Raw genomic sequence first — 12622 nt, 5'->3', positions numbered from 1 at the left:
TAATCTACATGCTCCACATCATTTTTCATTGGAGTTTGTTGCATGATCTGCATACTGTGTTTCAGTGTAAGTTTCTTTCTATTCCTATTGTGTACCTGTGAATCGAAGCTAACCAGATATGTTATATTACATTGATTTCAGTGTACTTACTATCAATTCTATTTTGTGCTGGTTAGTTTGAGGTAGGCTACCAATACATAAACCACATACTTCATGCATGTTCTTATTTTCCACCACCACAAGTTACCATTTTACCTTAATCAAGTTCAACTAAGTCAAAGGTCTCTGCAAACAATCCTTCACATTCTCCATTAACCCCAGCAGAAAAAACTTCTCGTACTGGCAAGCATCCAAAATCAATGCATTCCTATCAGGGTTAAGGGTATCCACACCTGTTGTAACCTAGGTCACACAACTCAGAGCCAGTGAAGACAAATGGATACAACTCATTCTTCAACTTGAGACCTACACTCAAATCAATACCAATTAAATATAGCCTCTTGTACCAGTCACACTATAAAATTAAATTCCGAGAAACAACACAGTTTCAATGAACTAGCTGAGCTAAAGAAATATGTGTGCCTTAGATGGCAACCCATCTTAAAGAGAGTTAGGGCAAACTATGACCTAATTTTGTCATCTGTGGCCTTATCCACACAACACTTTCGCCTAATACGCCAATTGTTCTAATAATGTTTATTCACAAGAATGGCAACTGTGTAGCTAATTACTTCAGGACCCTGCTCACACTATATTATTAAATTACACCCTCGTTGCAAACGCAATGTGTGAAAAGGTCTAACCACCTCCCTATGATATTTGTCTTAGCAGAACTTGATTTGTACAATACTATTAACCTCCTCGTTGGTGACTTCTCTTCAGTTGACCTGCAGTATCCTTGAATGTTCCATCAAACTCTGACAGATGACAGCTATATGGCAAGACTACCAAGCTTTAAGAACCTAATTGGGGACTCACATCTCCACTACTGCAAGCAACCTTTCAAACTAAACAGTTCATCTCTTATGGAGGCTGGGGTTAGCAAACACAGGAGACATCACTTTTAGGATAGCAATGATTATTAAATGTATATATTGGAAGGAGAAATGTATTCATCAATAAATGTAGAAATTATAAATCAACTCAAAAAGCACAAATGTGACATTACGTTTCTGCGATAAGTACAACATGAATCAACAACAATGAAAACACAAAACTAAATGGTAGGGAAAGCAATCTAGTCTGCAGTCAGAGGAAATAAAAACTGTCCTTTATTTTTCCGTCCATAAATCCCTTGACCCCTGACTAACCTGACAACGAAATGTAATGGTAGCTGATAGAGCAAAGCAAGTTTATATACAGAATGTGGATTTTAACAGTCTAAAATGTATGCACTCATGGAGAATAATTCTACCTTCTGAAAGACAATAGATCATTTAAATATCAATAAAGTGATAGTTGGAATGCTTGCAAAAGTCTCAGCCACTGGCAATTGCTCAGACCAAATGCCTGCTCACTGTTTTATTGCCCAAACAGACGGCAACCTTCTATACATTAATGTTGGTTCTGCTCTAATTAGAACAGTTTAGCCTGAACTACCAGAACTTTTCCAACTGAAAGGGAACACAAGTAACACCCTGATGGACATCAACTTTGCTGGGCCTCATCACTGGGGTGTAGCCATTGTATTCCGAGGCCAACAAAACTTAAATGGAGAGGGTGACTGCAACTCTTAAGGAAAAGCTCAAACATGTTGCAATGTTTTGAAAGATTCACTGAATACTACAATGGACCTGTAAAGTCTCAGTGTCCATTGCTTCCTCAAAACTCATCTAAATCTTCCTGTGCACACTTCAAAACAGCTCTCATATGAGTTTCTAATTCACATACGTTTATAACAAAATGTTTCCACTTTGAAGTCAGCAACCAATCGTGAAAAATCTTGAATAACTGAATGAAAGCTAAAAACTGAAGGCTTAAAAGCCTCTATTTCGAGCAAAGCAAGCAAAGATCTGCACAGCTTCACTGAATTGTATGAAGGGCTGTTTAAGAGCGACCACACCTTCTCTACTCTTCCGTTGGATGAATCCACCATGCCAGAGAGCCTACGAAGCTAGAGATGTCAAACATTTGTGTCCCAAGTGCTGCTGAGGAGGTTTCTGGCCTCCCTGAAGGGATCTGAATCACCAAGATCATGCAGGCTTTCAGAACTTTATCGAGACCCAAGCGAATATCTTGTTCCCAAAAGGCATGAGTGTACACAATAGGTGACCTGCCACTACAAAGGCAAAAGGTAACTTTCCAGAGGTCATTATTATTCTTACGAGAAAAGGGGTACAAAACACAAATTCAATAGAACAATCTGTATTAACAGACGTGACACAGTGCCTTAACACTTTACTCCATTCCTAGTGAAAATGGACAAAACCAGATTCATGAAGGATATACCCGAATACTCTAATGCAAGACGTCTGCGCAACATAACCACACACGCTATGTACAAAAACATATTACATTTGTAAAAAGTCCTTAGATGTAGAAAAATTCCCAGAGAGATTAGAATGGATTGTTTTATCACCTTAAATGACTATCAGTTATATAAAGTCCTTTATTACAGCCCATGACGCTACCTCTTTACCTGCATATAAACCTCTCAACACTTCACTTTCAAGGACTCACCAAGGCTGACCTTTTTTGCTCCACTTGCATTTGTTTTGGCCTAGAACCTTGACTGCAATTCCATGAGGACATTAAAGAACATGGGTGTAGATTCTTTTTAAAATGTCTACTTCTCCAAAGGACAAGATGACTCAGAAATTTACTTTTATTACGAAAAATTATTTATAGAGCGCACATATACCGGTTGGTTTCTTGGCGCTAAAAGAGGAGTAGCCAGGGTCCTGGGGAGTTATTCATATGCCTGGATAAACAGCCAGGTCTTAAGGGGTCTCCTGAATGTCAAAAGGTATGTGCAGGATCTGATGTCAAGAGGGAGAGCATTCCAGAGGTAGGGGTCAATACTGCAAATCTGCTACCGCCTAGTCTCTTCAGTTTGTATGAAGTTGTGACCAGAGCGCAAATTGCGGGTAGGTATACATCTCTGAATGAGATTGGAAACAAATTTCGGACAGGCTCCATTCAGAGATTAAAAATGAGACACCCGAATTGTAAAGCGCAGACTTGTGTTACAGGGAGCCAATGAAATTTCCACATGAGAGGGGAAGCGTGTTGCCATCTTGGCTGATGGAAAACCAGTCTGGCGGCCTGAAGCTACACTAATTGCAGTCTTTTAACTAGGTATGCCGGCAGACTGAAATAAAGTGAATTAGCGTAGTCTATGTGAGAAATGACCAAGGCTAGGACGGCCTGAACCAGTGCTTCCCTAGTGAGGAGTCTACTGATCTTCCATATCTTCCGCAACTCGAAGAAGTGGGTAGATACTACCGTTCCAATCTGGAACTTCATCTATAGGTCACAGTTGATGGTAACCCCAAGGCTCTTAGCTGAGGAAGGTGGCACTGAGGGAGAGCCCAGTTCAGTTGACCAAACATTTGGGCTCAAAGGGTTGCGGACCCCGCCTATCAAGATAAATTCGATTTTATCCGGATTTAGCTCCAGGTGGTTGATGTTCAGCCAGTTGCAGATGTGTAGCATAGTGGATTGGAAATCAGATATGGAATTTGGCGTGTTGTCAATAGTAAAGATTAGTTGCAGGTCATCTGCGTAAGTAAATGTGCTCACGTCTCTTTCTCTAAGTGACAGAATCAAAGGGAGTAGGTACAGAGTGAACAGGTGCGGGGATAATGAAGATTCCTGTGGCACTCCGCAAGGAGACTTAACATTAGGTGCTGTAAAGTGAGAGAGGCGAACGGACTGGGAGCGTTCCTCCAGAAAGGACGTAATCCAGCTGAGAGCTGAACCCTGAAGTGCTGCGTCCCCGACACTGTCCACCAGAATTCCATGGCCGACCGTGTCAAAAGCCGTGGATAGACCTAAAAGCACCAAGGCCTGAGGGGTGCCCTTACCGGCTTCCTTCCTTAGTTCGTCCAACACAGTCAGTATTACTGCCTCAGTTGAATGAAAAGGACCTGCTTGGTGGGGGATCAAGGAATTAAGACTGTTCAATAAATGAACAGAGGCAATACGCCACGTGAGATTCCAATACCTTGGCCAGGAAAGGAAGCAAAGATGTGGGGCTATAATTAAGTGGGAACGCGGAGCCACGGGGAGGCCAGACACTGCGGGGTAGTGTCTCAGGAGCAGTTGCAACTATAGGCACCCCTAGCACCCGTTACAGGCTCACGGGGCGTTTTTACATTTGAAAAAAAATAACGATGACAGATACCTATTTAGGTATCGTATATGTGCATTGAGAATCCACATGCACTGTATAATTATTTTCAGGAACACATTTTTATGAAGAAGATTAGTTTAATGAACACACCACATATAAAGTGAGTGTAGAAGGGATCTGCTAGGTCCTGAAGAAGCAGCCAGGGGGGCTTTGAAACATGTTGACTCACTTTGGAGGCATAGCTCATTGAGGCAAATACACCTCCGTCCCCACATTTTTAACAATACCAGCTCAAAGGTATATTAAAATGTTTCTAACAAACGAGCCAAGTATTTTTTAACCTCACCTTTCCATTCACCCCTGGCCCTTCCACTCACTATCCTACACGATACAAAGTCTTCTCACAACAACAGTACTCCTGCGTAACCGTAGGTTGTAGCACGCCCCGTCCCGTAATTAAAAATAATAATCAGGGTGCATTATAAGTACCTGGGAACACTGTAAGTAGCCTCAAAGTGTTAAATGTGCACATGCATTTGTACTGGGGCCACTGTCATCAAAGCAAACTGAGCTCAAAGCTCACTGCATTTTCTTAGATCAGTCACTTATTGCAAAAGGTGTTTGCATTAATGAATCATGTATATACAAGTTTGAACTATATAAATATATATATATATATATATACACACCTACACACAACAACATATCTAGTATTAGCAGTAAATAATCCTCTTTAACAGATCTGTGCTGTGGTACGGTAAACCGCCAGCAAAAAGGCTTGTGATTTAGTGGATTATACTTACTTGCCCGCTGGACAAATGAAACATGAAAATGTTTTGTCTTTTACCCTGAACAATATATTCTGGGGATAGGCAAAAGGAATTCCACGCCCCTTAAGATGTCATTTTCTTCAATCCTTATTCAAATTTTATAATTAGTTGACTGACATAAGTCTGATGCTATCACATTCACTATATTCGTTCCCAGTGGGTTTGGTGGTTTTAATTTCTGTGTGTTCAATCAACCATCTCTAGGCAACAATGAAAACAAAGCTAGTCAAAAATGATGCCTTTTCTCAGATTTTGTATAATCAAATACGTCCACCACTCTCTGTGGGAAAGAATCCATTATCGAATATCCAGAAATAGCTATCAACCATTCATTGTTTTTGGTGGGCCCCCACTCTATATATTCCGATGAGGTTGCCTGTACATTATCGAAATGATGATCACTCCATTTATCTTTCATGGTATGTCCATGTTACTTCCCCCACTCCCCTCCAGAGTCCTGCAATATCTTGCAGATAAGCCTCCAAAAATCCACCTTTAACAATTTCAAACACCTACACATCTAGGAGGTGTAACATTCCCAGAATTCACTTGCTACAAGAAGTTCCTGATGCTATCCGTTTGGTTTTTCGATGTATCCAACATTTAAGCAACCCAGAATATTTTTTCAATCTTCTCTTTCACAAATCTTCTCTTTAATAGAATATGATACCAATAACCTCCTCCACAAGATACACTCAACTTATATCAGGAAAGAGTTCTCCCAAACATGTGGCAAATCTTTAGAAGAATGGTTTGAAGGACAATTAAGAGGTCGTCAGACAAACTGGTTGATGGATACTTGCAAATTCAGCAAAGTAGCTGAAAGGGGTACATGAGAAAAATTAACATTTCTCTTCAAGTTTGCTTTATAAGTAGCGTTTTTAAAGTATGCTTTTACTAAAAAAAAATGTAAAGAAAACAAAAAACGCTGTGACTGAACAGAAATACGTTTTGGGCCTAAATTGGGAATACTATAATAGAAATTGTAATTCCCTTCAAAATATTTAGATATTTGAATACAAAACATTTTTTAAACCATTTTACTGGGTTTTCCAATCTGTTGTTACATTCGACATCAGTATCATATAAGAGTTTCATTTGTTATGTTACATTTGAATCCAAAACATGATGAGAGCAAGTACGCCACAAGAATGGCCTCTTCATTTTAGAGGTCTGGAGTTTGCATCTTTCTGGGGATGGCAAAATAAGACAGTGGACCTGATGGAGTAGTAACAGTGGTCAAGAAGAGAGGAAGCAAAGCTGCACCAAGGGGGGAAAGCTGGTTCAGACAAAGTAACTCTACAGCTGGGCAGGATTTTTTGTGCTCATTAACATACCCCACTAACTCAAGCCAGCAATGATGAAGAAAGTGACCTTGACGTGCCTGTTATTTGGAGTCAACTTCCAAGAAGGGGGAGCACAGAATACAACTGGCTACTTGTCATAGGTTTAAGAGAATGGCAGCAGCTAGAGTGACCTTTGTATCCCATTGTATAAACATAACTGCAGGACACAACTGTGTGCCTAAATTTAGCCACTGAAGTATGGAGTATAAAAAGGTGCTGTTAAAGCATGGAGAGCCATTACACAATAAAGTACTTAAGGCCTTAAGACAATGCATTTCTTCACATTACTTCATTACAGCTCAAACAAAATTACCTGATAAAACTGGAGTACAAGCATCAGTGTAGACCAAAAGGAGTGGAAGATCACAATAATGAATATGTACAAAACCCAGGGAGAACAAGACACGATCTGGGTGATGAAGATCCACAAGCCATCATGATCAAAATGTGTTGCACAGTGTCTTTTCCAATCTGAGGACAGAAACAAGGATCATCACAGAATGCAGGTGAAAGGTAATATCCACAAACTAATGTAATTTACCAGGTTACTACTTGTATCCATACATATAACCATGAGACACACATCTCAAGGGCTTGCAGCCACAATAATCAATAGACTTTAAACACCCAATTCTTTTTGATGCCTGTTTTTTGGGAGTATTCACAAGCATTCTGAATTACTGGACGCATACTAGGTCAATCAGATTGTAGGGCAACCACGTCTTTTTTGTACCGCCACTTTTCTCTATCAAAGTAACAGCCTTTGCATCATCATCATCAGCCCTAGCTGATTCTTTATGTTTAATTATGAATGTCTCCCACTGCATGTTTGTGAAATGGGCTCTTCAATTGCATGATCAGGCTGGTACATAAAGGTAGTCTCTTCATGGAGGATGCCTGGACCTATTCGAAACAGAAATGAACAACAAAAACACTTACAGACACAGGTTGCGAACACCATCCATCCACACACTATGTTGAGGAAAATCAAAAATAAAAAAAAATAGTGATGGTTTCCTGCGCCTGAAAAAATATAAAAAACAAGTTTTATTAATTTGAACATTAACTTCTCAAGAAACTTCAATTTAACAAGATATGTGCTGTACAGACTGAGCCTTATAAACCTTTTCCTACTTTCCACTCTTGTTTTTATGGCTCATTCCATTATAGTTAAAAAGATATACTATGAGTCAGGAAAAATAGAGAAGCTACAGTTGCCCTTGTTTAGATTATCTTGGCAAACACAGAAATATGCAACATTAGTACATAATCCTACTGCATCTGTTGAATTACACACAGGTAAAAAAAAAAACACAGGTATGTGGAAAATAACATGCATGCTTGTATTTCTGCCTTCAGAAACCAAGACCCAATTTTAAGTCTTGATAAGAGTCTGAATTTCTATATTGCCCCAGAAACACCACCTGCGAAAACTGGTGGCAATCACCTCCAATCATATTAATGACGGGCATAGCCAACAGGTCTTGCATGTGGGACCTACTGGCTGTGTCAATGTTTTTTACGTATTCTGTACAGCATCTCAGATGCTGTGCTGCTGCATGGCTAAATAAAAAAAAAAATACTACTGTCATTTTCTAGGCATCTGCATACTAAAAGAGCAGCCACTTCTTTTGATCTCGGATCGGCAAAAAACATGCTTAAACTTTTTGTGGGAAAGCGGGTGGGGTAAATACGTAAGAGAGGGTGCAGAAGAAACATGGAGGGCAAAGCAGTGTGGGAAACAACATGGGCTTTGAGGGCTGAAGGAATAGAGGCCACAGGACGGGGAAGCAACACAGAGGGTACGGCGAAGCAAACGAAAGAGGGAGAGCAACATGGGCATGGGACAGAAAAGAAAATAGGCGAGAGAGAGCATCTGATGAGGGTAGAAGCATATAGGCGAGAATGCAAAATGAGTGCCAGAGCACATGAGGGGAAAAAACATCACAGAGGGTAATTGGGAAGAAGCATACAGGAAAGTGAGAGTGGCACAGAAGCGAAAGAGAAGCTCATTGGGGAGACAGGTGGGAAAGAAAATAAGTTACTTACCCTCAACTGTAGTCCTCCAGTACTGGAATCTTTCATAGATTCACATGGTTCAATCATTCGCCATCGTCAAGATGGGAGATCTCAGTACCTTAATAAAAGCAATGTATTAATAGAGATAGACTGTAGAGGCCATAGGCATTTTGGTTTAGTAACGGATCCTAGTCATTTTAAAAAAAGGATTACACTTGCATCTCAACCAATTAGGTTGAACCACCCTGTAGAACACTTTGGTGAAAACCTCCAGTCCCTCAGATATTTTGAGCATGAGTGAGAATACGTGAAACTGCACTGAGAGATGGAAGGTGAGATTCCCAGGGGAGGAGTGTGGGTAGCATGTGAATCTATGAAAGATTTGAGAACTACAGTTGAAGGTAAGCACCTTATTTTGTTACTCCAGTATTGAAACTTTCATAGATTCACATGCTCGTATCAGACTAAACAGCACTGAAAAAGCATATTTTCCTTTAAATGCAACACAACCTCTAGAGGAATACAAAGTATACATAAACGTATAAATAGTAATTAAAATGTGAGTAATGAGTAAGAGGATGGCATACTTTTCCAGGTTGCTGCTCTGCAGATATCTGGCAGTGACACGCCAGCAAACAATGCCATGGAAGTACACATAGTCTTGTGGAGTGAGCATGCACTTTTGTGCTTAAAGGTCTGCCAGCCTTCTGGTGAAAGTATAGAATGGTGCTAGATATCCATCTAGAGAGGTCTTGTTTTGATAGAGGAAAACCTTTTCTTGGATCACCGTAGGCTACTAAGTCGGTTGGATCTGTGAAAACTCCTAGTCCTGTCCAAATAGAACTTTAAGCACCTTTTGATAGCCAAAGAGTGCGATGCCCGTTATGCTAACATTTGAGGGTTCGGAAAAAAACGACTTGAGAACCACAGGTTCATTGAGATGAAAGTCTGATGGGAATTTAGGAATGAATTTATGGTTTGATTGTAGAATAACCCCATCATGCCTGACTGGAGGAAAAGGTTTCTGAATGGTGAAAGCCTGAATTTCACGGACTCTTCTTGCTGATGTTAAAACTAGGTTAGCTACCTTCCAAGAGAAAAATGATTTATGGATAGGCTCGAATGGATCTCTCCTGAACTGTGAAAGTACAGTGTTAAGCTGCCAAAGCAGAGAAGGAGGCCTCACTGGCTGGAATGTTCTGGATAATCCCTTGAGGAATTGCTTAATGAGTCAAGTAGATCATTGTGATGGTGTTTTGGAGATCACCTAAAGCGAAAAATAGCTGCCAGGTAGACTTTAATGGAGGCGTGAGCCAGACCCAATTGAGCAAGGTGTAGAAGATAAGATAGAATCTCTTTGGTGAAGAGGAGATGGGATGTACATTAGCTCTTTGGCACTATATGCTAAATCTTTTCCACTTGAGGTGTTATGTTTTATTAGGACTGTCTGTCCGATGGAATGTTATGGTACCCAAATTTGTTGAAATAAGAAGTCAGGCTGATAATCGAAGTGACTTGAGGCCTAGATGCAGAACTTGTCCCTGGCTCATTGTCAGCCGCAATGGGATCGGTTTCAGTTGAATGTGACGCTCCTGTGTGAGGATGAGTAGTTCCATAAACCTGTGCTGGAACGGCCACATTGAGGACTGGAGAATTATCTGGCAGGGTTCGGTCTTCATCTTTCAGAAGGGAGCGGAGTCCTCAGAGGAAAGGCGTCGGCAAAGATTCCGGACCATGCGGTCGAATATGCATTCCCCTACGACCCCAGTTGAGGATTCCAGGTTGTGAAGAACTGACACTTCCTGTTCTGGAGAGTCGCAAAGAGGTTCAGGTTTGGTTTGTCCCACTGGAGGAGAATCTGATCCAGAATTTGTTGTTCCATTTCCCACTAATGGCAAGATGGTTTTAGTCTGCTCAGAGTGCCTGTTATAGTGTTCTGGTGCCCAGGTATAATGTTCTGTACTTTGTGATGGATGGACCATTCCCAGATCTGTTGAGCTTCCTTGGATAGCAGGTGAGATAGTGTGCCACCTTGCTTGTTGATGTAGTGAGTCATGGTTGTATAGTCTGTCCAAGTGAGTATTGCCGAATTCTGTATTCTGAGAAGGAAACCTTGTAAAGCTAAATGTACTGCCTTTAAATGGAGTAGACTGATGTGGAAGCAGCGATGAGAAGGCAGCCATTTGATGTTGACCTGCAGATCCTGGAGGGAAGCTCCCTACCCTTCCAGGGAAGCATCAGTAGTTATAACCAAAGGCAAAACCAGAGTTAAAAAGGGCAGACCGACTGACAGATGTGCCAGTTGTGTCCATCAGGTGAGGGCTTTGGCCATTGCCGGGTGACTAGTAGGAGGTCGAAGGTACTTGTAGCTTGTACCCATTGAATGTCTAATTCCTCTTGGAGCCGATGCATTGGTGCACGACAGTATGGAACTAGATGGATGCAGGATGAAATGATACCCAGTAGGCATTTGTAAAGGCGAACAGAAAGTGACTATTTTCTTTGTATTAGTTTAGTTAAAGTCATCAGTTTTTGCGGTCTCTCTGTTGTGGGGTATGCTTTGTAGAGCGCTGTGTCTAGCGTGGCTCCTAGGAATGTTATTCGTTGTGATGTTGAAGGACCAATTTGTCTGAATGAGGGAGGCCAAGCTCATTGAACAGGTGTATGCAGGCCGTTGTGGACATATGAGCAGCCTGGATGGAAGGAGCCTTGACCAACCAGTCGTCGAGATAGGGGACCACTTGATGTTTTTGTTACCAGAGGAAGGCTGCTACAGGTGATAAGCACTTTGTAAAAATGTGAGGGGTGGATTTGATACTAACGGGGAGCACCCTGAACGGATGGTGGCTGCCGGCTACTGTGAACCTAAGAAATCTCATGTGCCTTAGATGGATAGGGGTATGGAAATATGAATCCTGAAGATTGAGGGATGACATGTAATCTCCTCGGTTCAGGAGTTGCAATATATTGTGTAATACAACCATGCGTAGCAACGGTTTGTTGAAATATTTGTTATGGTTTCCTAAATCCAGAAATGGTGTCCACTGCTTTTACTTCTTTTAAATTAAAGAGAAACTGGAATAGAAACCTTTTCCTCTCAGGGATAGAGGAACTCTCCCTAAAACACCTTTCTGAGCATGGTTTTGACCTCCAACTTGAGAAGTTGCAGATGTTTTTGGATGGAAGTCTGAGGTGGGGTTGAAGGAGGTATCTAGATGAATTTCAATGTGTGGCCAAATTGAACCAGGTATAAGACCCATTGGTTCATTATTTGTTTTGGTTGTGTTGCAAATGATTGGTTATTACCCTTGCTACGCTCGATGGGAAAAAGAAGGGAGTAGCCGGAGCCTATAGGAAGTCATTGACAGCGGCTGATATCTTTGCCTTGTTGTCTAGATTTTCCCCTTGGAATAGATCTATAAAAGGCCACTGATGTTCGCTGTCTTTGCTGGTATTGGGGTTGAAAATGTGGACTAGTCTAGGAGTATGTTGGATAGCAGCGCTGTTGGTATCACCCTCCATAACATGGCTGTTCTCTACCTCGAGCACCCCAAAAAGGGCAGCTTTTTATATTTTAAGTTCCCCTACGACTTAGCCGTGTCTTTATCTATTTTTATGCCCTGTAGAGCATCATCGATATTGTTTTTTCCAAACAGGGCATCCCCAACATAAGGCAGATCTTGTATTTAGATCTAGACCTCTGGCCCGAAGAAGGTAGCTTATGAGACATCCCTGGCGTCTTAACACTGATGCCACAGCTAGCTATCTGAATCCAGTGGTGTCGAAATCCAGGACACCATCAATAATTTCTGATGAAGTGTGCTCACACTCTTGTAAAACCTTTTTAGCTTCAAACTTTGAAAGCTTGTCCAGGTATGGGGCATTCTCAGGCCACATTTGCCTAGCATATCATCCAAGTACAGCCAAGGGATTCGCTGCTCTCACTGTAAGCGCAGACATGGAAGAAAAGTGCAATATTATAGAGGCGCCTACCTTATTTGCTTGGAGGTGCTGATAGTGGTGTGGAAGGATTTCTCAACCTAAGCTGTGCTGCCTGTGAAACTACAGAGTCTGGTTGGGCATGTCCTGTGTGACATGCTGGTACATCCTCTTGGGCTCGATCGTTTTTTTAT

At 41.3% G+C, this 12622-nt stretch overlaps 1 protein-coding gene across 1 annotated transcript in view; it reads right to left on the bottom strand.

Annotated features, from left to right (window-relative positions):
• The window catches only part of ZDHHC13 (zDHHC palmitoyltransferase 13), a 268872-nt gene that overhangs the window by 70445 nt on the left and 185805 nt on the right, over positions 1–12622 (bottom strand). Inside the window, exons 14-15 of the mRNA XM_085643583.1 lie at positions 7410–7493; positions 6784–6941 (exon numbers count right to left, since the gene is read on the bottom strand). Coding sequence (XP_085499709.1) covers positions 6784–6941; positions 7410–7493 — 242 coding nt within the window. The remainder of the gene's footprint in view (positions 1–6783; positions 6942–7409; positions 7494–12622) is intronic.

The sequence above is a fragment of the Triturus cristatus genome, chromosome 3_1 (assembly GCF_964204655.1).
Source record: "Triturus cristatus chromosome 3_1, aTriCri1.1, whole genome shotgun sequence".
NCBI classification, from domain to species: domain Eukaryota; kingdom Metazoa; phylum Chordata; class Amphibia; order Caudata; family Salamandridae; genus Triturus; species Triturus cristatus.
The sequence above is the reverse complement of the archived record's forward strand: the minus strand, read 5'-3'. Positions and strand labels throughout refer to the sequence as shown.